At 43.8% G+C, this 27,734-nt stretch overlaps 1 protein-coding gene and 1 long non-coding RNA gene across 3 annotated transcripts in view; one reads left to right on the top strand and one right to left on the bottom strand.

Annotated features, from left to right (window-relative positions):
• The window catches only part of LOC140650365 (uncharacterized), a 77,245-nt gene extending 71,299 nt beyond the window's left edge, over positions 1–5,946 (bottom strand). Inside the window, exons 1-2 of the long non-coding RNA XR_012041955.1 lie at positions 5,865–5,946; positions 2,315–2,474 (exon numbers count right to left, since the gene is read on the bottom strand). This is a non-coding gene — a long non-coding RNA (uncharacterized lncRNA). The remainder of the gene's footprint in view (positions 1–2,314; positions 2,475–5,864) is intronic.
• On the top strand, positions 5,455–27,455 carry TRIB2 (tribbles pseudokinase 2). 2 transcript variants are annotated; one of them, XM_072858567.1, is made up of 4 exons: positions 5,455–5,896; positions 7,044–7,465; positions 11,468–11,760; positions 25,115–27,455. In XM_072858567.1, the coding sequence occupies exons 2-4, from the start codon at positions 7,196–7,198 to the stop codon at positions 25,581–25,583; spliced, it is 1,032 nt and encodes a 343-aa protein (XP_072714668.1). In that variant the 5' UTR covers positions 5,455–5,896; positions 7,044–7,195; the 3' UTR covers positions 25,584–27,455. The 2 variants fall into 2 exon arrangements, with proteins under 2 accessions (XP_072714668.1, XP_072714667.1); XM_072858566.1 differs by lacking the exon at positions 5,455–5,896 and adding an exon at positions 6,023–6,114.
• The last annotated feature ends 279 nt before the right edge of the window (positions 27,456–27,734 follow it).

Below are 27,734 nucleotides of genomic sequence, written 5' to 3'. Positions count from 1 at the left end.
CAGTCCTGCTCTTGTTCAACAGGAATCAATTCCAGGTAAGTTAATGACCCATGTTGAAGAGTCAGAAATGGTCATAAGATGGTTTATGCCTTTAACATCTGTGAATGCAACTGTGTAAACTGTATCAACATACATATTTAAGTAAATAAAATAAAGATGTTTCTGAGTGAAGAATAGGATCCAAATTTAGCTAATTTAGTTTCTTGTGTACATCAAGAGGTGCTTTTGAATGATGGGGGTGGTGTTTCTTTCTAGCTCTGCTTTGGGAACCTGCTCATTTTTCAGTGCTACCCAAAAAGCTGGCAACACAAGATTGCAATGAAGTTTTGGAGAACAACTTCTAGAAGCACATCCAATTGTCATGTTTCTGTCTCACATTCGCCTCCACCAGCATCATGCTGATGGGTGCAACTGAGGTAGCAAAACCTGCCTAAGAGGGATCTGGTTCAGGTTATGTATGTGTCTGGAAAATAACTTCCCAAGGCAACTTATTCCTAAAGTGAAAAATGGATGTTATACCTCCCTAAAAGAAAAGAGCCCTTAATGGCAACTGGGAGTCTGAGTCTGTTCAATCCCAAAATGTTAGGAATAACTAGTCATCATATTTCATAGCTTCTCTTGCATATAAGGGTTTCCCTGGAATGTGCAAACATAGCACTTCTCTTCCTGATTTTACAGCCATGGGTGTGCTCTACTCACCTGGCCCATTACAAAAGAAATAAACCCACCCTTTTTCTTCTCTTAACAATACTAGTATAACTTATGTGGGAAATGCGAAGACAGACCACTTATATCTGACTAGTGAGGGAGTGCTTTTCCTCAGATAATTTCATAAAGCCAAAAGAGGGGGCCATTCAGAAGAGAATTCCACCACCTAAGATTCATTTTAATTCGTGAAGGATAACATTGATACAGATATACATAACACAACCACTTTTTAGCTTCTGAGAATAGTGCCATCTGTGAATAATGAGAGCTAGCGGCAACAGAAAAATGTAAGGTCTGACTGGGATAGCCAACAGCCCACAGTCTTGACAGTCTCATTTGGAGGACAGTGTTGTGATTTAGAAGGTCAATTTGCTTTTGCTCATGCTATCTGAGACCCATCAGCAACGCATCCAACATACAGATGGACGTTTCTAAACTACCAGGAATGGCTAGGCTGGGAACATACTGTGGTCATAGCCACAGCTAAAACCTGGGCGTGTAATACTATAACTTTGAAAAATCTAATACATTAGATTTTTCTCTAATCTGGGATCCGAAACCAGAGAGAAAGATCACTGATTCTTGAGCCAAGGACTGCTTTGCCTCCTAGGCAGAGCACTCTCCCATACGCAGAGATTTGTCCTGCAGACAACTAAGACACTTCTTAGGTCCCAGATGAATAAACATATGAAGACAAACCTCACAGCACTTCAGCTAACAGCTTTTCTTCTTTACAATTTCTGTACAATATAACAAGAAGGCAGCTTGCAGAAATGTTGGACCTGCTTCTCTCTACCTCATTTAACTGGCTTCTGTACATAAATTACTTTGTGGAGTGTTTTTTTTTTTATTGCACTGTAGTCAGTTGTAAATCTTGCACTGAGTTATTCAATAACACCTTTTTTTTTAATTGTTTGAGTGAAGAATGAAGCCTAAGGCTTGATTCTGACTACAGATATGGCACATAGGTATTTATCCTTACATACTTTGTTGTATCCTTATTGCACACGCATGTAAGCCCCACACGTGCAGTTCATGCAAATGGGTACATTTCTTGTCAAGTTACCTCTTGACAGCAGCTCATTTAATAAAAAATGGACTCACATACCAAAAGTCAAAATCACACCTCTTTTTAAAGAAGAGATGCTTGTCTCCATGTCTTTGAATTGCCTTTTTTGATGTATGGAGAAAAGATTTGTCCCTTTACTGTTCCATGATTTATCATTTTGCTTAGCCTTCCTTACTAACATACTAAAGTTCTAGTGTAAATGATTACAAAAAATGATTACGAAAAATAGAAACACATATCCAAGTTGGCATGGGGATCCAGCCTTGACAACTGGTGGCGAGGTACTTGCAAGCATATTTTGAGCTAGCTATTTGGATTAATTTTGCTGGAACGAGAGTGTCTTCTCAACATGACAGTTCTCAATACTTAATAGTTGTTTAATGTTCCCAATAGGCTCAGCCCTGCACTTTGTAAATCAGCAAAAAATAAAATGAAGGTCTTTATTTTACCACTTCAAAAATTATTATCCTTTTTGTTCTGGCTTGTGTTTGTACGCTGATAATATATTTTCTGTAAAGGGACAAGGAGCAGACTGACCTGGAAAAGGAAGTCTTTTTTATGTAGAACTGTCTTTGATCACTCACAAGACTTGTGCTGTGATCTAAGCTCATTGACATCAATGGAAGAAACACTGCTATTGGCTTGGGGGGAGGGTTGGCTCCTGTCCACACAGAGTCCATATACGCAAAAGCAGATGCTAAAAGATAAAACATAATGAAAGTAAGAGGTACGGAAAAGATACTTTTCTTTGCACAAGGTTAGGTTTATAACACAATCAGATGTCTTTTCACTTAATATTTTTTTCTTAGTCCCTGATACAGAAAACTCCAATTTTTACATCTGTTGTTGCTGTTTACCTGCAGATAAACCTTGGATACAGAAAAGGGGAGAGCTGAGTGGATACTTTCCAAAGCATCAAAATGGAAGGCCTCCTCCATAGACACTCCTGGGATACTGAAGAACAGGAAAAGGGAAAATAAGGCTCCAGGGAAACCACCCGCCCAGCTCTATTTCCCACAGGAAGAGCCATTCCAGAGAGGGAACCCAGCACTATAGTAATGGACACAGTCATCAAAGAAGTGGATAATTGCAGAGTCCACTTAAAAGAGAAACTTCTAATGGGACTGTCTCTCTGGGTGACAGTTCCCAAACAAGGCAGATGAGCACAATGAAGTTCAGAGATGAAAAGTCAGTCAATAAACAGTCCTAAAAGGAATCCTCCCCAGCTCACTTGGGGGAAAGAAGGCAACCTTCATTCTGACAGGTATCGGTATCCTCAGAAGGGTCATGGGGAGATCATGATAGTTTTGTCATATGCCATTCTGTTAGCTACCTCTTTGGTACCATTGATTTTGTAACTGTTTTATCTTTCATATTCAGAAAATTTCTCTCATTCAGTTGAATGAGAAAATATAATGAAACAATACTTTCCACTACCAACACGGTTTATTTCAAACAAGAATCTCCAAGTACTGTGAACATGACATTTACGCTTGGACCAGCCAACGGCATCCCTTTAGCCCAGCCATTCTGGCCAATGTGTTTCAAGTCAAGTCAAGCATCTCTTCTCATTTGGTTAATGCATCCTACATAAGCACCACAGCTATGCAAGACAGGCAGCAGTTAGACAAAACTTTACTGCTGACTTCGTCTTCAGACTTTGATCTGACTTTTAGAACCTGATTCCTTTTAACATCTCACATGTTATATGCTGACCTTGCTCTACGATTTCAGCTGACATAGACTTACATCAGTAAAAACAGGCATAGGATTATGTACACCTAATGTCTCTGTGAGGAATATAACGATTTGTTCATTCAGAGCTTATTCCTTCAACACTGGACTGAAATGGCAGTAGTTTCACTGACATATCTGAGAGCAGACGCAGTGTTTACAAAGTGTTAGGTTTGGGGAAAGATGCTATAGAAAAGGAAAGTAAAATTATTAAAATATACTGGAAGAGAGAAATTGATCCCATGGATAAATAACTGTGTCATTCCCAGTCACACTACATGTATCCTTCCATGCCTTTAAGGGTAGAATTAAATCCAGAAACTGAAATTTATAACTTCTTCCTTCCCAACCTGAATATTTATGGCAGGTGTATCCCATTCCACCCTGAATCACTTCTTCAGATTCTATTAAAAATCAGGAGTTTCCAACTAAAGGCTTAGAATGAACTACATTTTTCACTCCTTTCTCCTTTCACTCCTTTCTCCTGTTGGGCTTGGAGGCCCTGGCTAGCCTTTCCAGAGTTGCTAGGGACTGTGGCTCCAGCTGATGCTGGGTAACTAAGAAAGTTAAACATAAAACATTGGTCTAGAGGACAAAGGTTGATGCAAAGCCTAGGTCTCTCATGCTTTGTCATAGTTAGAAGGAGTATGCAGGGGGAGAGGAAGGGAGAAATTGTGTAAAAAGCCATCTACTAAGAAAAGAATGTTTGATTTGGATCACAGGATGTGAGACTGGAGAATGTATTGCATAACTTTATGGCTTGTCCTTATTTGCAATGATTCAGTATCCGGCTCTGCTCATCCCATTTCTAAAAATGGTATTGAAAAGTTACAGAGTATTCAGAGGTGATGGGAATAACTTAGGAATGGGAGGAAAACACCTTTTCATTTTACAGCAGATAGCAAAGACCAGGTCTGCAGGTCATCCTACAAGTTGTTGCACATCACTGGTTCTGTGTCCTTCTCCACTACCCAAGGGACATTCACCAGGTCAAGACCCAGCAGTCTGTTGCCAGAGGCTCATCTTCTCCATGACAAACTCAAGATCATGACTATCCTTTCTCAGTGGTATTTCTCTTATAACTGCATAACAGGGCACGTAGAGCTCCTAGTGTGGAGGACAAGAGATGAGGCGGGTGCAAAGCTGTGGAGGGAGAGCTACCCCTTACCACAGCCATTTCTGAAGACTCCCCTGCTAAGACCAGCCCTGATGAAGGAATCCCTATAGCCTCGTTGGAGCCCTGTTCAGAGGCGTTTCTCTCTACCCCTAAGCAGGCACCTCCAGGACAGGCACCTCCTTGACACCTCTGTCAAGGTCATTTCATTATTAGCATGCTCATTTCTCCCTACCCCTTGAAAACAAGCATCATCCAAACCTGTAGGTCCTCACCCCAAAACAACCCTTCTCCCATTTCTGACCCTCCCCTGTGCTGATGTGGGAAAAGGGGAGCCAAGACATGGCCAGCCCCTTGGCATCACCCCGCAAAGGCTGCAGCTCTGGGACTGAGCTCTGCTTGCCCTGTCCTCTTCTTACTGCTGGTTTATGTCGGATTGTTTGTTTGTTTGTTTTTCTTTTGGGGGGGGGGGTGTGGTGTGTTAGTTTTTTGTTTGCCTTTTTTTTTTTTTTTGGTCGTTGTTTTGAAGGGATTCACAACCAACACCCTGACAAACTCTAGGGCGTAAACGCCAGGCTCATTATGAGTTCAGGAAGCCGCTCATCAAACTTTAATATATATCCAAACTCCTGTTATTTAAACAATAAAAGGGGAGCGGGTGAAAAAACCTAGCAGACCGCAGTGGTGCTGGGCGGGGACAGACCGACCTCATTCTGTGCAGGGCGAAAGGGTTTACGTTTTCCCTCTGTTCCCCCGCCTCGTTTTAATTTTGGGATGGATTAAGACGAACCTGGAGCCGGGAGAACTCCTCCTACCCGACTGCACCGGGAAGCAACCGCTTTGCAACCGTTAGTGCGCGGAGACCCACGCTGCCCGGAAAAAACCGATTTCTTCATTGAGAAAAAAAGCACGCCCGCCTTCAGCGCCGGCGCCGGCACATGTAATAATGCCCCCGGCATCCGCGCCCGGGCGGTGGGGGCCGGCCTCTTCTTTTAGGAGCGTTTATTCCATTATTATTTATTAATTTGCTATGATATTAAAATTAATTAGTTAACATCTCACCCCCAACCGCAAGGGCAATCCCCCGAGAGGCAGGACCTGCCGGAGCTCAGGCAGCGGGGGAAGCCGCGGTGAGCATCACACCGGCGGTGGTGCACACCGGCGCAAGGGGCCCCGGCTGGGCGGGCTGCCCGCAGAGCCCCCCGCACAGCTCGGCAGGGCTGCGGAAGGACGGCTCACCTTGTTTACCCGGAGCGCGGCTGGCGGCGCGGGTAGGCGGCGGGTGGCCGGGCCGGGCCGGGCCGGGCCGGGGCGGGGCGGGCGGGCGGGGCGGGCGGCCGGGGCGGGGCGCGGCGCGGTGGGCGGTGGGGCCGGGCCGGGCCGGGCCGGGGCGGGCGGCGGCGGCGGGGCAGTCAGCCTGCGCGCTGGGCACCGTGCGGGCGTGCGGCGGCCGGCAGCGAGGCACGGAGGCAGCCAGCGTCCCCGCCACGTAAGTAGCTATTAATACGCCGCGGGGAGACCATGCCTTGCTGAAGGGGATCGGCGCGGCCGTCCCTTTCCTCCCCCTTGTCCTACCCCCAAGGAAAAAGAAAACAAAACCAAAAAAAAGACTCAGACAAAATCTGCAATTTTTTTTTTTAAACGATTGCAATTTATTCCCCACCCCCGGCCTTTCGCCGATTGCCCCGCCAGCCCCTGCAGTAAGAAGTCAGCCCCTTTCTCGCCGTGCTGGTTTTTCTTTTCTTTGTGCGTGAACTACGTTAAACCGCCGCGAAGGCAGCGAGCCCCCAAAGAAAAATCCCGCTGTGCAGTGGAAACGTGCAAGCGTTCCTCTTCCCTCGCCCGCGGTTGCACTTTTTGTTCTGTCGAGGCGGCCGCGACAACGACAGCGCGTTCCTTTTCGCCGGCGCGGAGCGGTGCGCGCTGCCCCGCGCTCCGCTGCCGTTCCCCGTGCCTGCGCGGCCGCCGCCGGTGCGCGGCCCCGTCCGCCGGGGCGGCTGTGCCGAGCCTCCCGCCGCGCCGAGCGCTCTGTTGTCGGCCCGGCCGCTGCCCGCTCCAAGTTAAATGCTCCCTCGCTATTTCGCGGGGCATTTTCGGAGCGCCCCGGGCGCCAGCGGCGAGGCTCACGCGCCATCTACAGCCCGGCCGCGGCAGCGCGGCGCTGCCTCGCCGTAGGAGAGAGAAAGGACGAGCCCCGCTGCGCGCAGCGCGTTACCTAACCTTTTGTTTTCGCCCGCGCTGCGCGCCCCGCGGGAGCGGCGGCCGCCGAGGCCCGGCCGCCCTGCTCCGCGCCGCCGCCGCTGCCGCCCCCCGGGCACCGGGCGCCGCTGCCCCGCCGCCGCCGCGCTGCTCCGCTCCGCGCCCGGCCGCCGGCGGGAACAAAGGGCCGCGGGCTGAGCGCTCTCTCCCTGTGCCCAGGACGCGGCGCTGAGGCTGGTCGCCCGCCGCCGCCGCGCTCCCGCTCCCGCCCCCCCCCCCGCCACACAAAGGCAGCCGCAGCTGGACGGGCGAGGGACCGCGCTCCACGCCAGGGCTCCGGTGCAACGTCTCGGCTGGTCTTCTCCATACTCATGAACATACAAAGGTCAACCCCTATCACGATAGCACGATATGGGAGACCGCGGAATAAAACCCAGGATTTTGAGGAGCTCTCGTCCATACGGTCCATCGAGCCAAGCCAGAGTTTTAGCCCGAATCTAGGCTCGCCGAGCCCGCCGGAGACCCCGAACTTGTCGCATTGCGTTTCTTGCATCGGGAAATACTTATTGTTGGAGCCTCTCGAGGGAGACCACGTTTTCCGAGCCGTACATCTGCACAGTGGCGAGGAGCTGGTTTGCAAGGTAATGCCTCTCCTCCTTGTTCTCCCCCTGGGTTAGCCTGCTGTCGCGTGTTGGTTTCCTGTGTCTTGCAGGAGGGCCAAGCACGGTGGTGTAGCTCAATTATTAAACAGTTGAGAAACAAAAGCCAGGGCGACGGGATTAAAGGCGCATCCTGTAACTTTTCCCTCTCTCTAGACAATGGCCACGTTAGAGCGGTGGCCTGCAGCCAGTTCTGCCTCTTACCCGGGGGATATTGTTCTGGAAAGAGCCGTCCTTCAAGTAGGTCTTAACGTGAGTTCAGATCAGGAGACAGCCTCATCTTCCCCACTCTCACTTTTCAAAATGGAGTAGGGAATCCCCAGCTAATTTTAAGGTGTTGGGACCTGCTGGCTTCCTCGATTTTTTCCTGTCCCTTGTTCTGTGAGTTGGGGTACAGAAGAGGATGGAGAGGCGGGGGACACATTGCCATCAGCTTTGTCTTAAAAGTGATTTTAAAAAATCCACATCGAATTAATCAGCCTGAGCTCCCTCACCGGGAGGTTGTTTGCAAACAGCATCCTCCCCCATTGCACAACTGAGCAAGAATAAAACCTGCACACCTACGTTTTTAGAAGAGCAGACAAAATAACTATCCCACTCTCTGTAGCCTGCCTGCTTGTCTCTGCTTCCTCCCAATTTGCTCCTACTATTCAAAGGTGAGCTGTGGGAAAAAGAAACCCACATGCGTGCATGTCTGTGGAGGGATGTTTTTCTCTTTTCAGGCTGAGGGAATATTTTCCTTTGTTCCTAAATTGCGATTCTCATTGTCTGTAGCGAGCCAGACTTATGCCCAGCAAACTGAGGCAATACCCGGCAGTAGTTTTTACAACTACGTAGCAAATTGCAACCTTGCAACGCACGCTGCAGTGTTTGTATTGTTCCCAAAATATGGAATTGTGCCATTTGGCTATCTTGGGCAAATTTCTAGTGTCGAACTAACTGCAAAACAGAAAAGTAGACGTCTTATAGCTTATTCGTATTCCAAGGATTAATGATAGTATTGCTGACTGTTTCATACTTTCTCATACTTGATTCATAAGAAGTTATGGACTAGGCTGTAGCAGGGAAGTGAAAATAATTGCTCCTGTTTGCTGTTTGTGAACATTGGAGTTCAGAGAGCAATTTAAATATGCTTACTGATTGAGTTATAAAACCTGATGTTAAGGCAACCTAGGACTTTGTGTGATTATTTAGGGGAAAAAAGGGCCCGTGACTTTGCAAAGGACTAATATTGCATGCTGAACTGAATGCTTTGTTACTAGACTGAAACAGAACATGAGAATTTCTAGAATGAAAGCCCTGCTCGGTGCAGTAGTACAGTGCTGCACTCTAGGACATTGGCATCTTTTCATGAAATAAACAGATCCCACAAAGCTGCTGCTCTGCATGAAATTATAGGTGAACTTGCATAGCAAGTAGTAAAGCGGGGGCTATGCTCTTCTTTGTTTCCTGTTTGGTTTGCAGGATTAAGGCACTGTTTTGATAACAGTGTGAACAGCATAACTGCAGCTCACAAAGAGTGGACTTTATTTTTTTTCCTTCCCTTTAAGCTGTATGTTTTTGAGCTGATCCTGACATTTGAATAGTATCAGTTTTTCCATATGTGCGAGGCACTACTTCTAGCTGCGCTCCAAAAATATGATCTTAGCCTGAATTGCTAGTTTGTGAATATGCAGTTGTCGATCCTGAACTCATCTTAATTTAATGCATGCTTTAAAATGCCCGCAGTATCATGACTACTATTTGTCAAGTAGCCTTCCGGCTAAGAGACCTGCTATCTGGTATCTTATTGAAGATGCTCTTAGAGATTGCTTGCAGAAACATTGGTTTGGATAACAGACACATACTGATGATTCTCAAGATTCATTTGGCTGCACCCACTGACTGTACAGATGCCGTTATTTGCTTCAAGGCTCTGTGGCATCCAAACAATGGTAACTTCTCACTTCCAATTCCAGCAAGAACTAAATCAAATTGCAGCTTATTGGACATTTGCTGAATTGAGGCCAGGGATCTTAAAAGCTGGGATACAAAGAAGCCCTTTATAAAAAGTGTTCTAGATTGTAGCAGTATGATAGCACTTCCCATCTCCCCCCTTTCAAACATAGTACTGGTACATATCCAGACCTACTTATTTAACGTAGTCTGAGAACCACAAAATGTAACTAATTTATATCAGGATAATCTGGTTAGGAGAGAATTCCGGAAAGGCTTTTTTTCACATGAGGGCTTGAGCTACATGAATGTTCTTGCTTAAATTTTATTTTATAGCAGCCGCTTTGTAGAAGAGACATTCACTTACAATGTAGTAGTTACAAGTTTTGAGATCCAAATGTCAATGAATTCTCCTCTGGAATGAATTACGCACCAGGGATTTTGGCAACACCCCCTCCCCACCCCTGGTCTGCTTCCCTGGCACACCATGTCACCAGAATGTCTCAGTGCTAATCTACCCCCTGTAAAATGTGTTGGATCTGTTTGGCAGTCTGCCTTTAAGGTTGTTTTTGCCTGTGCCGGAGTATAGCAGCACAGATACGGGGTGGGGAGAAAGAGGTGTGTGAGGAGGGGGGTGTCCCAATTTCTTGGGGTTTGGGTCCTTTTCTGCAGGAGTTTGTTAGGATTGCTCTCTGAAGCATTAAATGACTCAGGTTTTGAAGCCGCAGGTAAATTTTGATTGAACTATATCTGTCTCACTCAGTTTTGAAAGCTTTTTAAAGCTTCAAAGAAAGCAGGGAGATTTGCTTCTTGGAGAGGATACGAATACCTGCTATTGGAATACAAATACTAGAACACAAAAAGAAGAAAAACAATTGCAGTTTAAACCAGTTGGTTAGAGACTTATACCAGTTCTTCATTTTTATGTCCAGTTAGAATGACGCATGACTACCTTAAATTCTATTTACCAAAGTAACAAAACACCCAAGAGTAAGTTACATATTAAGAGAATTTTTATGCTGGTGGAAATGCTAATCCCTTGCTCTGTAGTACTTCTGGAGCAGGTATAATTAAAAATAAAAATCACTCCTGTCAATACTTTGCTCATATTCTCTTTTAGCACACTGACTTCTGTTATTCTCAATGAAGTCTTTCTTCTTGTAATGTGGGCATTTCTCAATTGACTCAATACTGATTCATTCGTCATCACTAGATTATAGTAACTTTTTATATTTGGGTTTCCCAGCAGCCTTTTAAATTCTTACAGCTCATTCATAAGATCAGTGATAACGTACTTACTAGTAAAGGGACACTTTGCTTTTAATGGAGCACTTGACTGAAATGCAGAGAGTTCGGGGTGGTTTTGTCTTTGCCTTTTGAAGCATGTTTGTCTGCACTCCAACAGGCAGGGCTATTTCCCCAGTTGTCCTTCTGATCTTATAAACAGCCATTGTAAAACTGAGACTTTGAAAGTGAAAGTGACTTTGCTGTTTGTCAGAGATGAAAGGCAGGCAGGAAGTAAATATGAATAGCGCTAGATGATATTTTAAACCCCCAAATCCTTAAAGCTCTAACGGGTTAATAAAATCAAGAGAGAGAGAGAGGCATGTGGATCAGTGTGGATTTAATATGACAGCTTCTCTCAATACAAGGCTACTGGCCGTATTCTCTATGAGTTTATTTGGATGGAAAATAGAAGATAAACACATTTCCTTCAAAGTACTGCTCCTGTATGTTGCTGGTCTTCAGAGCTTAATTCAGATTACATTCTAAATTTGATCAGCTATTAGCTAATGAACCTATTCTTGCTACAGGTTTTGAAAGCTAGCCTTTCCTGTCAAGGTTATGCGTATGTTCTGTGTGGGGTTATGTAGTCTGTTTTATCTTGTCCTTAGTGCTGTGAGCTTGTGACATCCTGTTTACATCGGTGCAGCTTCAGCAGCAGCATAAATTGTACTTAGAGATGGTTCTGTTAACAGAATTAGATGTACCATAACTTCACTGTCCTTCGTGTGACTAACCCTGGCTTTACTGTCATTGTTCCTGCAGGTGTTTGATATTGGCTGCTACCAGGAGTTATTAGCACCATGTTTTTGTCTGCCTGCGCATAAAAATATCAACCAAATTACTGAAATAATTCTTGGGGAGACAAAAGCATATGTGTTCTTTGAAAGGAGCTATGGGGACATGCATTCGTTTGTTCGTACCTGCAAGAAGCTTAAAGAAGAGGAGGCAGCCAAACTCTTCTATCAAATAGCTTCTGCTGTTGCACACTGCCATGATGGTGGACTGGTACTGCGAGATCTCAAGCTGCGAAAGTTTATTTTCAAGGATGAGGAAAGGTAAGAGTCTCCCTTACTTTACAGGTGGGGGTGCCTGAGGTCAGATTCAGAGTTACAGGATGCTGTGCCCTTCATTGTCACCGTACCGTTCGTTTGTGGTGCATGAGGTGTTACGCTTCCTTTATTTTCCTCTGCAACCCGATCATGGGATGGATGTGCTATTTTACCTTCTGGCTTAGGCTTTGGAATAAAGTAAGTATAGAGTGCCATTTGCATCTGTGCCTGGCCTCTGCATTTCCACCTAGAGGAGCACCATCATTCCTAAGGAGGGGACATCTCCTGGAGGAAGGCTCTGCATAGATGTCTGTAAGAGCTCCGCTATCAGAAATGCTGCTGGTGTTAAAAGAGGGAAGGAGCAAAAGATCCAGTACCTTAAAGAGAGTTGGGGACTGAAATGGGTCATTCCAGTGAGGAGGCATGAAGAGGAAGAACAGCCAAGTGGTTAATGCGGACATAGGTTGGAGGGAAGGACTGCTTTGACGACAGCTTCTTGCTTCTCGTGCTGGGAAGGGTCTGGAGACTGCTTCTGAGAGTATTATGTGGTCACTGATCATACTAAGACAAAAACTGCCTTGCTGTGTGGGTGCCTGTTTTTAGTATCAGAGCTGTTGTGGTACTTGGGGAACTACCCTGTTTTGTTTGTTTTTCTGTTTTTTTTAATCTCGCACTCTTGTCTCTCAATAAATGGTTGGTAAATGATTTGGGGAAGGACTATGGGAAGACAGGGAAAGAAATTAATGCTGGATGCTCTGGATATATTGTTGAAGTGCTATTTCTGATGCTGAGCCATAGCTATACTGTTGTACCTGTGGACACTTCATCCCTCTTTCCTTGTGGTTATCAGTTTTCATTATGTTACATCATGTACTCACTTGCAACTTCCACATAAAGCACCAGAGTAATGAACACTGTCAGATTAATGTCAGGCTTTCACAGAGGGATTAAATTGGAAGATGACCATTATGAAAAAAATGAAACTAAATGGGGGCAGAGCCTGCCTTTGTGCTTCTTCTTTGTGCGTCTTGGTAGAGGATGGGGAGATGTTTTTCCCTTTTAGTATAATCCCCTAAATTGTCTGAAAGCTTATTCAAACTGTTGCAGAGTGAAATGGATGTCCTGGAGAGCTTTGTTAAAAATAACCAGTGTATATCAATTCCATTTGGGGCTGTTTGGGGAAGTTATAAGCAACAGCAGAGGCACATAAGTTTTCTAAAGGCTCAGGAAGTCCATGATCTGAGAATTGGAAAAAACTAATACAGAATTCAGTCAGGAAAGAGAAGTTCCTGGCCTTAAAATAAAAATGACACCCATCTATACTGTTTAAATATTCTCTACTTAGATTTTATTACAAGATGAGTTTTGCAAAATAAACGTCTCCTTTTAATCTCTTTACAAACTGAAAAATAAAAGACATACTTTCACTTCTTAATTCAGTTCAAGCAATTCTCTGCAAAGCAAATAGCTATTCTGTATTTTTCTACCACAGCCCCGATATATATGATTACCCTTTCCTTCTCTTCAAATAAAAAAGCCTAAAATGAAACTAGCTTCATGTCCGTTCAGAGAGAAATGCAAAGCAGATAGATGTAAACTGCACTTTCACAACTTTTACTCTGAGTTTAATAATTAAACACCATTATAGCACCTTTGCAGATAAGAAGGAAACTTGTACAAAATAGTTGAGGGAGGGATTGTTTTCTGTTGTAGCTGATAACGTCCTAACGTAAAATGGAGTTTTTTCCTGGGGATACGCGTAAACTTGTGTGGTTTTGTACGGACAGGACTCGGAGAAGCCCTAGGGCTCACCCTAACTTTCTTCTCTAAGCAAAGGCAGCGTGAGCTCAGGGCAGTGCAGTGGACACAGATGTGGGCCCATGCTGAATATTTTTGAACTCCTACCCTGCCGCTTACTAGGAACTGAATGCAACACGAGGCACAGGGCCAAATCCTTCAGCCACCCAAGAAGAGTGGTGCGTACTATAATAGCAGTGTTTGCTTTTATGAATGTTTTTAACATAACTGCAGTCTGCAAAATCACAGTTACTCACTTTTGAACAGTGTTTTCTAATTATACAATAATTCACTTTAAAGGTCAAATACCACTTGCTGGTTATTTTTAAGATAATCATAATGTGGTTTTCTTCTGGATGTAATGTTGATTTGTAAGTAGAGAGGTATTGTAATGCTTTCTCTGCTAAATAAACAGAGAAGAAATAGTGTGAGATAGAAACAGAACCAAATAGCAACCGTCTTTTTTAACATGCTCTAATCATCAGACTGTAATCAGTCATCACTTTCAATCTGCTGCTATATTTAGGCTGAAAAATCTTCCTGGTCCTTCCGGTTTCACGGAGGTGTTTGTGTGTTGCTTGTAACCCTCCAAGCTCGTGTTTCCCTGAGGCTGCTGGTGCTGGTGAGGATGCCTGCGTGCTGAGCAGCCTGCCTTTCAGAAGCTGCCGGCGGCGGCAGTGCCTGGGAGATGGGTGCTGCATATGATCTATTGCTCTTTGATACCGGTAATGAACCAAGGAGGAAGAAAAGAGGTGAAAATGATGTTTTGAGAAATGTGCGTGAACGCCACTGCTGCGTGTTGCCCGTTCTTCAGTGGAGCTCTTTCTCAGTGGTTCTTTTCCTAACTATTTCTTCAAGTCTGTTTTTCTGCAGTTCACCTTTAGTACCTCCTGCTTTGAAACTGTCTCTTATGGAAGACTCTCACAGCTTTTATTTTGGTAGAAGAAAAGATGGGAAATCCAGCACGCAGGCAACACGTGAATGGAAAACTCGTTTCTTTTATTTTTTTAGTAAGATACTTGTCTGCTCTTAGTTGAGAGCTGCCAGACTGAAGGAGCCAGAGAGAATGTGAAGGATATATGGAAGCAGTTCCATTTGTTTAAAAAAGAAAACCAATTCAAACATTTCTTAGTACATACTCCTTCCATTGATCCTAATGATAGCCTGGTAGTTTGATATGAAATCAGAGCTCCTGAAGTTTTGCAGACTGGTACATACAGCATTGAAACTCTTTCCACCTCATTCCCATTATCTAAATTGCAGCTGGAATTTGCAAAGATTCAGACTTCTGATCTAGCAGCAGTCATGAGTGCTCTTTGCTCCTCCTGATGTCACTGCTAAGAATGCATGTTATTTGGACGTTGCAAATTGCAGTGCCTTGGGATGTCTGTAATGAACTCTGGGAAGTAAGAAGGTGGAAAAAAGTAATGTTGGAGGCTGGTAGCACTAAGCATTTTATAGGTGTCCTGATTTTACTAGTGATGTTCTCTTGATGTGCTAAATCAGAGGTAGGCTGTGGTGGTGTGTTATGTCTTCCTACGTATATGTGTAAATACATCAGCACTTAAAATGAAATCCAAAATTCCACAGTGTAGAAACAAACAAAAACAATTTGTCTGTGTTTCAAGGTACTTTATCTATAGCTTCTTTTAATCCTGAACTGCAGAAATCTTGAAAATATGGTGAATTGCATTCCATGAAAATGATGTGTGTTGTTGCCAAGCACCTTAGGTCTTTTATGTTTTGGGGATTTTTTTTTTTTCCATTTAGTTTAAAAGAAGGTTGGGGGATTGTGTTTTCTGGGATGTGTATGTGTATCTGTGGTCTTTTACTATTGAAATTTCAGAGTTAAGCTCCTTAAACCTGCAGCTGATCTTGATGAAGCAGAACTTCTAAGATATTACAGCATGGCTGGAAATGTTTTGTAAGACTGGGTTAGCAAGCAGAAGCACATCCATTAAATGAGGGCAGTGACTTTCAGAGCACTGAAAACATGGAAAACAACACTGACTTGCTATGCTGGGTCTCACCAGACTTTTTAAAGTACCTATAAGATTCTTGAATACTTTAAAAATTGGGTCCTTAAACTTCTAAATAAAAGTTGAATCCAAAACAGTAGAGATGAGCTAAGATAAAACGTGGTTTTGTATGTTTTCTGCTTCCATGCATCTTGGTAATTTTTTCTTGTCCTGGATATTAAGCCAGGTCAATGCTGATACTGTGGGGCTCTTGCTTTTGATTATTTTTGCTGTGTTCATGCCATGGTATTTACAATTTTCCTTGTACAGCCTATCCTCATAGTAGGCCCTTGGGCAGAGTGACTGTGCCCTTCTCCTAGCTGGTGTCCCGTAAGGATGTTGCAGAATGGGCAGGGCTTTTGGGTTGTGCTGAAAATAGCACTGTACACAGTATATAGCTAATAAAGCAGTTCATCAGTCTGATATATAGCAGATGCTTTGAGAAGGAGCCACCTCAAAGATCTCAGAATTAAATCAAGCATTTCTGTGTTGGTTGTTCCAATGGTTTTCTTAATACAAGAACATTTCTGCTGTCAGGGAATTATTAATTTCTTTAGTGCGTTTTTAAGCCTTTAATTATATTAAAATATTAGCTGTCGTAATATTTGAAGCTTAAAGACCTTGTACATTCATCATACTTGTTGAAGGGAAAATTAAAATAATTTTGGTATTTAGATATTGTAATTTTCCTGTATTCTTTGAGTAAATATGCGAAATGGTAGGCAGGTGGGATTCAATAAAAATAAATAGAATTTGACACTTTTTGCTCTGCGCCAGGGGAATGGAGCCAGTACAATACACTAATTTAGAAAGCCTGTGTTAGTGTAACATATTTATTTGGTGCACTTAGGATGTTTTTTCTTTTTTTTTTCCTCTAGAATTTCTCAGCTTTGAGTGGATGATGCTTTAAGGTGACCTAGTTATGTTGTTTGCAATCCTAGTGATGCAAACCTGATCCCACAAAAAAATACAGAATGCATATACTGACCTTTTTCTTACAAGACCTTTCATTTTCTTACAGTTAGTAGTAAGTTTCCTCCCCAGCATTTGTCAAATTGTAATGCAGTCAGACGCTTTTTCCCTGTGGTGTTAGAACTTGCTGTTTTACTTACGATTCGATAGAGAACAGGTAAGTTAACACTTTCCCTAAATCCTAGAAAGAGGGTCCTAAAGTGGACAAAAATTAAACAAAACAGGAGAGCTCTTTAAGTACCAGAAGATTTAGGAATAAAACCAGTCTTCATCTGTTTTGTCATTTAAGCACTTCACATTACCCTGAATGGGGCCACAGGACCAAAAAGCATAACTTCTTCAATAGTGGAGAATCACAGGTCAGATTTCAACCCAGAAATTATTATTCCTAGAATATGGGGAGGAAGGAGAATTTCTTCACAGGCAGCAAATCTCTGCTGTCAAACTTAGGCGATGAAGCAGTTGCACAATTGTTTTCCACAGAAGGGTTAGTGCTCCCTTTTGCCTTCATGTGGTTTGGTTACTAAGCCTCTGTTTTCTCCCGGTGTTCCTGGGAGCAACGCACTTTGGATTTGTTGGGAATGCGGTACCCTTCCCAGCAGGGCGCGGGAGGCTATCTGCAGATGTCGAACATCACGCCAGCCCTGTGAAGTGCTTAAATCTCCTCCCGAGGGCATAGATAGTCATAGAGGTTAAGTGCTCTGCCTAAGGTCATAAATGAAAGCAAAAGCCAGGGAAATGTTGGCTGCTGGCTGGCCCTGGGATGAGAACAGGAGCTCCAATGGACTTTGAGTCAGCTCAAGGCCCTTCAGTGAGACTGAGTGGTGAGAGCCTTTGCTGTAGTACCCAACTCTGGAGTTTGCAGAAGGTTTTACCCTTGGACTGTGCTATCTTTTGGTATTTAGCTCATAGTTGGCTCATCTTTTTTTCTTCACTCTTTCTTCAGTCTTTTCCCCTTTGCAGCTTCATGTACTAGCTCTGCTGGAGGGTCGTCTCGAGGTGCAGCCCCATGCCATGCTTGGAGCAGGAGGGGAGCCCTGCTTGGGAGCCTGCCTTTAGGCTGGGGTTGCCTTTAGGCTGCAGGTTGTCCCCATGTCCTGCCTGGCCTTCCCAGTCATGGTGTGTGACTTTCTGAGAGGTGCCTCTGACTGAATGCTGTGTTACGTGTTGGCTGTAATGCCAGATGTGGTCGGCGTGGTTGAGTGCCTGTCATGAAATGCCTGTCATGGGATCGATCTCTCTGAGGATAGGTGCTCTGCAGTCCTTGGAAGTAGATGTCTCTTGAGACATCTTGCATTAAGAGTTCAAGAGGTGGTCATTTTGAAGACTTGAAAACCTCCATGTGTAGACTAGGTGCAAAATCTTCCATGTTGATTTTTTGAGTGAAAACTGAGGACGTCTGTGGATGTCTGTGCTGGGGGTGAAGAGGGGAGGCAGGGAGCCCAGCTAGCGGCAGCTGCAGTGGACTGTCATGGTGAAATTCTTCTACTGCCTTTTCTTCTAATTGTCCTTATTATCACACTGTGAAATTACTTCAGGCTTGGGAGGGAGAGGAAAGGCAGAGATTGTAAACAGGAGCCAACCTGGAGTGTATCTAGTCTTAAGCACCTGCTTTTTGGTAGACGTATATTGCTTGGAGACAGGTTTACAGACATCTAAACAAAAAGGTTTCCAGTGGGGTTGTGAAATAGTGGCCCTGCTTTATCTTAGAGGTGCTGAGCACCCACTGCAGGCTCAGAAAGTGTAGGACTTTTTTCACAACATGCAGTTGTGTTAACTAAATTTTGGTCTCCTTTCCCTTTGGAGCTTCACCATGCATCTTATGAAAAGGCCTAGAAAAGATGGTGAGCACAGCATACAGTTGACAGCAGAACCTTTTAAAACTCTGACCTTCAATGTGATCTAAAAAGATAAAAGTGAGGAGAAGTAGTTGCTGTGAGCCAGATGCTTATCAAATGATGGACTCCTCGCAGTATTGCAGCCGAGCCCCTCCGTGGAAGGGTCTCCATTGGATTTCAGAGCCCGCACCCCAACACACACATCACTACCTACCTACCTACTTGTTGGGGAACATGTTGTCTCCTTAGGCAATAAGGGCATGGAAGAAACTACTAAGTATACGGCATACATGACAGACTGTTCCCAGCAATCCTATTTGAGTGTTGTAAAGCTGAGGTCTTTGGGGCCCCAGCCCTTCTTGGAGGTGTGCAAGGGGGTGGTCTCAGAGCATTTTTTAAGTGGAAGTCTGTAGGAAAAAAAGGCAGCTTAAAACAAGTTAAAAGCCCTAAGTTGCTGGGTCCCGCATGTTAGCAAGGGGGTGCGGGGCAGGGCTGAGTGCGCTGGTAGGATCCCTTTGGAGGAAGGGTGGGGGATATGTAATTTTTAGAGGCTTCCTCATTCTGCGGAAGTACCAGTGAGGAAATCTTCCCTTAGGAACAAGGTTCATCCTGTAAACCTGTACTGCCTGCAAGTCCCAGCTGTCTTTCGAAACATATCCTTGAGCCTGTTTCATTATGCAAGAGACTGTTTGTCTGACAGCCTTTGTGCAGGTTTTGTTTTTTTTTTTTCCCCTGAAGTTGCGTAGGATGTTGTGCGGTGAACTCCCAGGCTGTGTGCTGTTACGCACTGGAACGGATCTTACGGTGAAAGGAGCAGGATTTAAATTGATGGCATAACATTTCCCCTCTGATCCCGTGTGCCTCGCCGCCCCCGGAGGAGATCGGGTAGTTCTGAGTTCAGAATGACTCCTTGCACCGAGCCACAAATCACTGGCGCGGGGTTTCGTTAGCTGCCTTCCCCATCTCACTGTCTCCGTGACGGCAGTCTACTTCTGCATTATTTAGGAGAGATTGCCTTAGTTAAAAAAATCAATTAGCAAAAGATAACTGTTTCCAATGTCAAGCTTCCCTTTTTTTTTTTTTTCTTCCTTGTGACTCTAATGGCACGATTGCATTCATGCTCATCTCGTCTTTATGATGGGGTGCTAGCAACTGACCTTGATTAAATGACCTGTAAATTATTGGCCACATAGGAGCAATCCCTGATGTACTGGGCAGTTGATGGCTTGAGTGCCTCTACCTAGGGAAAGGCTTTCCTGCCCTCAGTCAGAGTAATGTTAAAATATGAGATAGCATTGCTTGGATGCCTTCATTTTTTATGTGTGGGGGGAATATTGTGAGGCACCTCATTCCTTTAGAAGTTGCCATTTTATATTTACCTGCAATCATATTAATAAAATGGCAAGTCAGATGGTGATGACGGTTGTTTTCTGATCTCTGGAGGTATGAGGCTGCTATATAGAATCTGTAAATCTGGATCATCTAATTTTGACCCAGCCTGAACAGCAAGTGGATGGTGTACCTGGAGTGTCCATAGCAGGATGGCTTCTCCAATCTTCTCCCAAGCAGCTGATCTGGCTGTCATCTGGGGGATGATGCTGTACTGGGTCTGGTCTACAGTTAGTGTTTCCAAAATGGTAACAGTGGCTCAGCTGTGGTTCAGGTGTTACTTTCCATACAGATGGCCTCCGGGACAGACTGGAAGCAACTGGTTTCATTGATTCAGGCATGGGCTCCTTTACTACTGACCGTTTATTCACTGCAGTGGAGATATTTTCCTCTGAAACACTCAGACTTTCAGTCAGTATTTCTGCTTTAAATGTTCCAGATATTTTTTTTTCTCTTGCCTTATGAGCTTAGAGCCCTCTGAATAATTCCACTGATTTTGGTATGGAAATTGTGTTTGCTTTTGGAAGGCAAGTGTGAATGCCGGGTTCTTACAGCCCTGGCTTCGGTGTCAAAAGGCAGGATAGCAATTTGCCAGTAGCCCCTAAGCTGTGCAGGGAGCAATAATGCGAATCACTCTGAAAAAAGTGTAGGATGTGCAACAAAGCCGTCTGCCAGAGACGGGTGCTAACTCAGAAGGTTGCATTGAAGAATCTTCTGGAAGACATTTAATTGATTAGGTTTTGTTACATTACTGAAGAGCAAAGTCTGAATGTAGTCAAGTAATGAATGGCATATTGATAAGAAATTCAGAGTGGTATTGTTTTTCATGGGTTTCCCTGACGGTTTCTATGGGGACAAAGACGCATTTCCCGTCTGAGTGCTGCTGCTGCCCTCTGATTGCACTTCTGTGGTTTCATTCACCAGTAATGGGAAAGCATTCATAGGCAGAATAGCTTCCCCTTTTTAAATAGCCATGATTCAGGGTTGTATTTTTTTTAATGCATTAGACTAATGCAGTGTTTTATCAATGATCTGATAGATGCATAATGCTCTTTTTCCAAGTGCTTATTCAGGGTCTGCATTAAAACTTGAAATTATGTACTGTAATTACATAAGCCTTGACAAAAGTCTTTGTTGCCCTACAGTATGTGTACAAAGTGATTCTCATCCGGCTTTGGCAGTAGTTTACATTTGAACTTTAGGGATTAATTTTGTTGCAACCATTTGAATGGTTGAACTCAAATGCTGATGCTTTTGGAAAACTTTCTTTCTCTTGTGGGGGTCTTTCAGTTGACTGATGTGAGTTAATTATTTAGAGAATGAGAGGTTTTTTTAGAAATGTGACTTTTTTTAAGAAAAAAAGAATGATTTTTGTTTGTCCTTTTTCTGCTCTGTGATGGGAGGCACTTCAAAGCTGACTGTGATTTCACATCTTAGTGTTTGGTTTTGAGTCCGTCCCTTGCCTGCCAAGTGTCAAATTTAGGGTTGTCCAGTTACTCTGCAATTGGATGCACTCCCCACTCTTTGCTGTGGAGGTTCTGTATTCTCAGAAACTACTTGCAATTTTGAGGGTCTGTTTGTTGTTGTTGGCTTTTATTCTTTTTCCTGGATATCTGATTTCACTGCTTCCTCTGAGAGAGTGTGTGTGTGGGAGAGAGAGATCGCTTCTCATCCAGCGTGTCTCTGCATTTCTGTGTATTTAGACTCCCCTCTTTCCTGTTCCCTTCCACCCCTCAAAAAAGCTTTCTGGCTTGCAGAAAACAGAGCTCTCTTAGGCAATGCTTGAAATGTGGAGGAAGGGAAGGCCAGCCAGAGCTGGAAGCTGTTTCTCGCAGAGATGGGGTGCTATGCGCTGGGAAATAGCAGCTCCTGAGCCAGGCTCTCCTTTTTGATTGCCTGGAAAAAACGTGAAATGATTGTAAAAAGGGGAGTGAGACTTGTCGTTTACACCTGCGTATTACCCAATTGTAGTACGATTACAGACTGTGTTCTGTATGCGAGGCTGAGGTATGTGAAGTCACCCGTCACTGGTGAAAACAGGCTGGAGTGGGTCTCCCCAGCCCTGGTGCTGGCTTGCGGTGAGGGGTGCCAGCAGAGCTGAGCCAGGGCCCTTGGCAGCAAAAGCTCGTGAGCACTTCTGTGCACCCACTGTGCCAAGCAGGCGAGCCGCCGTGCCGGAGAGCCCTTCCCTTACTCCTGTGCTCTCCTTGCTTTAAGGATGGAAAACCTGTGTTGACACCTTCTGCAAAGACACCCAACCTTACAAATGAAGACAGGAACACCTGAGTTGCTTGTGGTGGTAATTGGGAGGGGGAGAAGGTCACACTGAGGCCATGTACCTGGCAGTACGGGCTCGAAGAGATGCAGCTCCTGCAGTTTGCGAGGGAAATGCGAACCTGCGCAGGGTGGCGTGTCCAGTGCTGTACCTGCACTGGAGCACTGCCTCGTTGCAGAGGAGCCTTTTCACCACTTGTACCTTATACACGAGGGTGTTACTGGTTGAGGGTTTGGGGGCTGGCAAGGAGGGAGGAGGAGGACTGAAGGTGATGTTTTTGTTTAATTCGGGACCTTTTGTTTCCTCAAAGCCTGTCAACTCAGCAGGATGAAAAACCTAGTTTGAGTGTTTGCTTCATTTGGCCACAGCTTATGGAGGAGCAGGCAGATAAGGGCCAGCTGTTGTTCCATTTGCTTGCTTAAACAAAACCTGCTGTAGCACGTGCGGAGGGCTGCAGGCTGCAGCACCTTGCAAGAAAACCAAGACAGCGATAAGGCTTTTGTGTGCTGCTTCTGTTTTATTATCAAGAAATGATTTCTCCTGTTAGAGAAAAAGATTAATTTTTTGACACACCTTGCAGTCTGCTCTTTGTGGTTTTGTACTGTGTCCATTGTAGAAAATAAGAGATTAGGGAATTCCAGTAATTTTCTGTAATATAAAATATTCTCATTAACTGTTTCTCTAAATTATTTGGCAACTCTCAGAAATGTAAAATAGGATGGGAGAGTAAACAGCGTTTCCCTGTGCTATTGACACTGGGATGGCAGGAGAGCGTGTGTGTGGGATGAATTCCCTCCTGTAAGTTGTTTATAAATAGCATGCTCTGCCCTGCTCCCTGTATGTGTGTTCTGCTTCTGTTAGTTAGCAGGAGCAAGTTGATGCTTTCCTGTCTGGCAGTTCAGTAATTTAATGCATGTTTGAGTAGCTGGCCTCACTGTTTTATTGCTATACATACTTTTCTATGGAAAAACTGAGGTGGGCAATGCAAAAGGAACCACATCTCCTGTCCCTGCCTTCCCTTTCCTCCCCTCTGTTCTCTGCTCTCCTTGGCGTTTTTTTTCCTCTGGGTGTTTCTCCTCGCTGGTCTTCCTGTGCTGTGCAGGTGCAGGAACATGTCGAAGCTGAGCATTGCGAAAGGGCTCTTCCCTACTCACTCTCCTGTTTTGGACCCTCTGAGCTGTGTACAGAGGGAAATTGCTGTGGTCTTGATAACTGTAGTTAAGTTTCTCCTTGCAGCCAGCTTCCTGTGTGAGGTCTTGCTGCTGTAAAGTATTGTTTGAGTGCTAATGAAGGGGTTGTCCATTGCCAGGAGAAGTGCTGTCGGGCTGGCAATGGGTAATTAATAACGAAGCAGGTGTGTTGCGCAAACCCCATCAGCATCCGCACTGGAGGAGAAAACACTGGCCTATTTAAGGAGAGAAGGAGCTGCCTTGACACACTCTGCTTGGGAGCCAGGTATTCTGAATTCGGTGTTTATGACTTCCTGATTCGAGGCACGTTGCCAAAGGGGCTTTCACCTCTGCTAGTAAATGTCTCTAGCTGTTGAAAAGGTCCAAGTGTCATTATGAGAGTTTATGGCACAGTTGCCTCTGCAGTACTCCACGGAGTAAAATGCTCTTCTGTTGGTTCAAAGAAGATAGCACTGAGCTGCCCTGGAACCAAGTCTAAGCCAAAGCTGGCCCAGCTGTCTTTTGCGACTCAAGCCCAAGCAATGTTGTCTTCAGTAAACATTTAAGAAACAGGGCTCTCCTTGTCTGTTTTAATGCCTGTTAAATGATGTGCTTTAGTCAAGAGACACGAGTTCTGCTTTCTGGGATGAAGTTCAGTCCCTGCCTGTGAATGTCTGTGGTATGGGAACATGGCCATGACACAGGGCTAAGAGTGATCATACAGACCGGTGAGGTTGAGGGACGAGGACAGTAATACCCAAAGCTGAGTTATGATCCCAAGTTGTTGAAAAGAAAGCCTGCGCTACTGCTAGGTCACTCTTCCATCCAGATGCACTGGACAAGCCTTGTTGTGTTGTAGTGATTCTGCTGTTAAAACCAACTGTTGCTGGCAAATAGTGTAAAGGGTAATTGGTAATCCTTTTGGATGCCTTTAACAGGGACAGATTTTTAAATATAGTTACAGACGCTAGCAGTGAGAATTAAAAGAAAAGAAAGGTTACATTCATCTAGTGCTATGACAAGCAACTCAGCATCATTTTTTCTGCTCCTGTGTGATATCCATAAGGGAAGAAAATTCTTGTGCAGAGATAACTGTTGCAGCACAATGACAAGTTCATAGTGTTTTGAAGGCAAGAGGAGTTTGCAATCTAGATAAGGCATCCCTGTCATCTCTCTGCAAGCCCTTGGCTAACCTCTCTGTTCATTCCACTGTGAGGGCTGCTCTGGTTTGGCTGGGGAGATAAGCTTGCTGTTAATCTTGGTGCCATTCAGCTCACCTGATATGCCTTTGCCTAAAGGTCTACTTAGGAAGACTGAAATCTGTTAAAATTGCTCTTCCTTCATGCTGGGATAAAGAAAAATGTTGGTTGGTCAGAGGGATCATTTAGGGTGAGAGTGACCATTTTATTCCTGTTGAACCTTGTGGAACTACAGGTGCAAGTAACTGCTTACCAGTGTGAAGGTGTCAAAATGACCTTGTCTAGTTACGGCTAGGGTTGTATTTGGGCATAAGTCCTACGCAGGTACAGCCAACACAGAAAAAATCTTGAGGTTTACGTCTCCTTTTGGAAATCATATCTATGTAAAATTTACCAAAGACATGAATATGGCAGTTACTTTTATCTTTTTAAGACCTTACTGATGACCTTACCTACTGTATCTGAAATCTTGTAGCTGTGTCTGTGGCACTATTCCCTATATGTCTCTAATATCTCTAACCAGTATAGAAGAGACAGTATCAATCATCTGTAACAAGTGCTGTGAGTGGGATTTTAAACTGATGCACTTCTGCAGTTGTTGAATTTTGTCGAGTATTACTATTATAACCATGTAATTGTAACAGCTAGGAATTTGGGTTTTGATGTTTGCTTACCTTGATGGTTTTGGTTTCTTTGCCCGCAGGACTAGAGTGAAATTGGAAAGCTTAGAAGATGCTTATATTTTAAGAGGAAATGATGACTCTCTTTCTGATAAGCATGGATGCCCAGCCTATGTGAGTCCAGAGATCTTGAACACAAATGGCAGCTACTCTGGCAAAGCAGCGGACGTATGGAGTCTAGGTGTCATGCTTTATACCATGCTAGTTGGACGCTATCCTTTCCATGACATTGAGCCTAGTTCCCTCTTCAGCAAGATCCGTCGTGGGCAGTTTAACATTCCAGAAACTCTATCCCCCAAGGCAAAATGCCTCATACGTAGCATACTGCGTCGGGAGCCATCGGAAAGGCTGACTTCACAGGAAATTCTGGACCATCCATGGTTTTCTACAGATTTTAATGTATCGAATTCAGGATATGGTGCTAAGGAAGTATCAGATCAGCTGGTGCCTGATGTCAACATGGAAGAAGACTTGGACCCATTCTTTAACTGAGCACAAAGACTGGTGTTCAGAAGGTACACAACCTGGAGATGGACACATGAAGGAGCCCTTCCTGATCGTGTTAAATCACATCCTGCATCAGCCTAGCTTGGTAGCAAAAGACACTCAGAGGTCCTCAGATTGAGAAGGAACCTCCACAAGGAGCTAATATAACAAATGTAGCATGGGGACAGATTGGGGGGGCGGGGGGAGCTTGCTATCAGGTTAGATTGATTTGGAGGAGAAAAGGCAGCATGGAGCAATTGTAGCTTCTCACCTTTTTGGAGCCAAGGAGACTGCACATGCCAATTCTGGTGCAGCTGTATCACTCCTGTTTCTGTTCCATTAAAAATAGTGGTAACTCACAACAAATAGAAACTTTTTTGCCTCAGCTCACATCTTGGCATCGCACTGTTAGATATTTAACTTCAGCCATTATTCAGGGAAAGTACAATTGGCTAACATTTTTTTTTTTAATCGGATGTCTAATAATTAATGGGATTAATTTAAGAAAAAAATTAGGTGCACAAAGATGGACATGAAAAGTGGGTGCTAAAAACAAACAAAACTTCAGTTCATGTCTCTTGATAGCTATTTTCAACTCATTTCTTCTAAATAAACTACTTAATATTCTTGTCAGGAAATGACATTTTAATGCTTTGTTCCCTTAAGGGGAAGTAACTGTCATTTAACAAGCTGTTCTGTTTTGTGTCAAATGGTTTGTTGCAGGAAGCTATTATAACTCGAACTTCCAGATGCATTACTGCTATAATAGGGAAAAAAAAGAAGAAAACTGTATAATTTTTTTTAAAGATATGAGATACTGGCTTCCATATCTGCCATGCTGCACGTATATGACTAGAGAGGGCAGAAAGCCCTTAATTGTGTCTTTATCTGAGAACCGATCTCTTCTTTAACTGACTGGCCCACATGTAAATAGAGGGCTCTTTATTATTGAAGAAGAGTATTGTGGGTTTTTTTCTTTGAATTCCTCTCAACTTGGGAAAAGAATTGTTTGGGTTTGATTTTTGTTTATGTCCAGAATAAGAAATAAGAGGGTATTAATAAGCTGAACATTTATATTACAGATATTCCTCTTGAAACATACACAGTAATATGCACCTTTTGTATTGTCAAGACTTATTCTATTTATTGAAGAAAATGTCACAGTAGTGATGTATTAAGCCAGTACTTCAATTACGGGTTGACTTGGGATGACATGTTACATGCTGTAGTTAACACACTTCTTTTCTGTTCAGGTATTTCTGTCCCTAAATAACTTTTTATTTAGCTTCTTTTTCTAGATAGCTTTATTTGATTTAGACTGGCAAATGTTTTTATTACTGCTTTTATATTGCTGTATGATACAGAAATCTCTTGGCATAAATATTTGTGTTTCCAGTACCTCAGTTGTTCTGATATTACTGCCTGTATACGTTTTGTGAAGTGGTCATGTTTTTTGGGTAGGTACATGTGGACTCTGTAGTATGTAAATGTTACTTGAATTTGTGCTTAATTATAGTATGTGGCATGTGCGTACAGCTACTTGGCATTTGACGTATGGATGCTATTTGCCTGCCTTGCAGGAAAGTTATGGTCCCACTCTCAAGAGGATGTTTCACAGTTCTTTATCAAGAGACAAAGCTAGCTGCAGCTGACCTGCCTTGGTTCTATTTTGGTAACTAAGAATATAAAGGAGTAATGTTTTTACACTCTGAAGATGGTGCTGTGTCAAGAAGGACTTTTTTTTATTTTATAAGTACCTTATAGGAGGAAAGATTGGTGATGTGCATGGTGGGGTTTTACTGCCTCTGGTGCTTTGTCATGTATTTGGTTTAATGTTTTTGTCCTAATCTCTTCAATAAATAAAATTGTGCATATTTAACTAAACTTCAGTGGTGAATGATGTTCTTACTGGATGTCGGAGGTGCTCCAGGAGCTTACTCTGTTAGGATCATTTAGTTGGTATTTTTTGTGCTGCTAACAAGCTCTTGCCAGACCTGTGAGCTGAGAAAGCTTAGCACTTATATTTACAGGGTAACACACGTAAGCCTTTTCATCAAAAGTTCTACTGTTTGCTATGAATGAAACTGGCTTTTATTTTGTTTATTTTCTTTTGGCTTGTCCCTACCACTTATCAAGCCCATCTACCTTTTTCAAGGA

Source organism: Ciconia boyciana, chromosome 3 (genome assembly GCF_034638445.1).
Source record: "Ciconia boyciana chromosome 3, ASM3463844v1, whole genome shotgun sequence".
Classification (NCBI taxonomy): Eukaryota; Metazoa; Chordata; class Aves; order Ciconiiformes; family Ciconiidae; genus Ciconia; species Ciconia boyciana.
The sequence above is the reverse complement of the archived record's forward strand: the minus strand, read 5'-3'. Positions and strand labels throughout refer to the sequence as shown.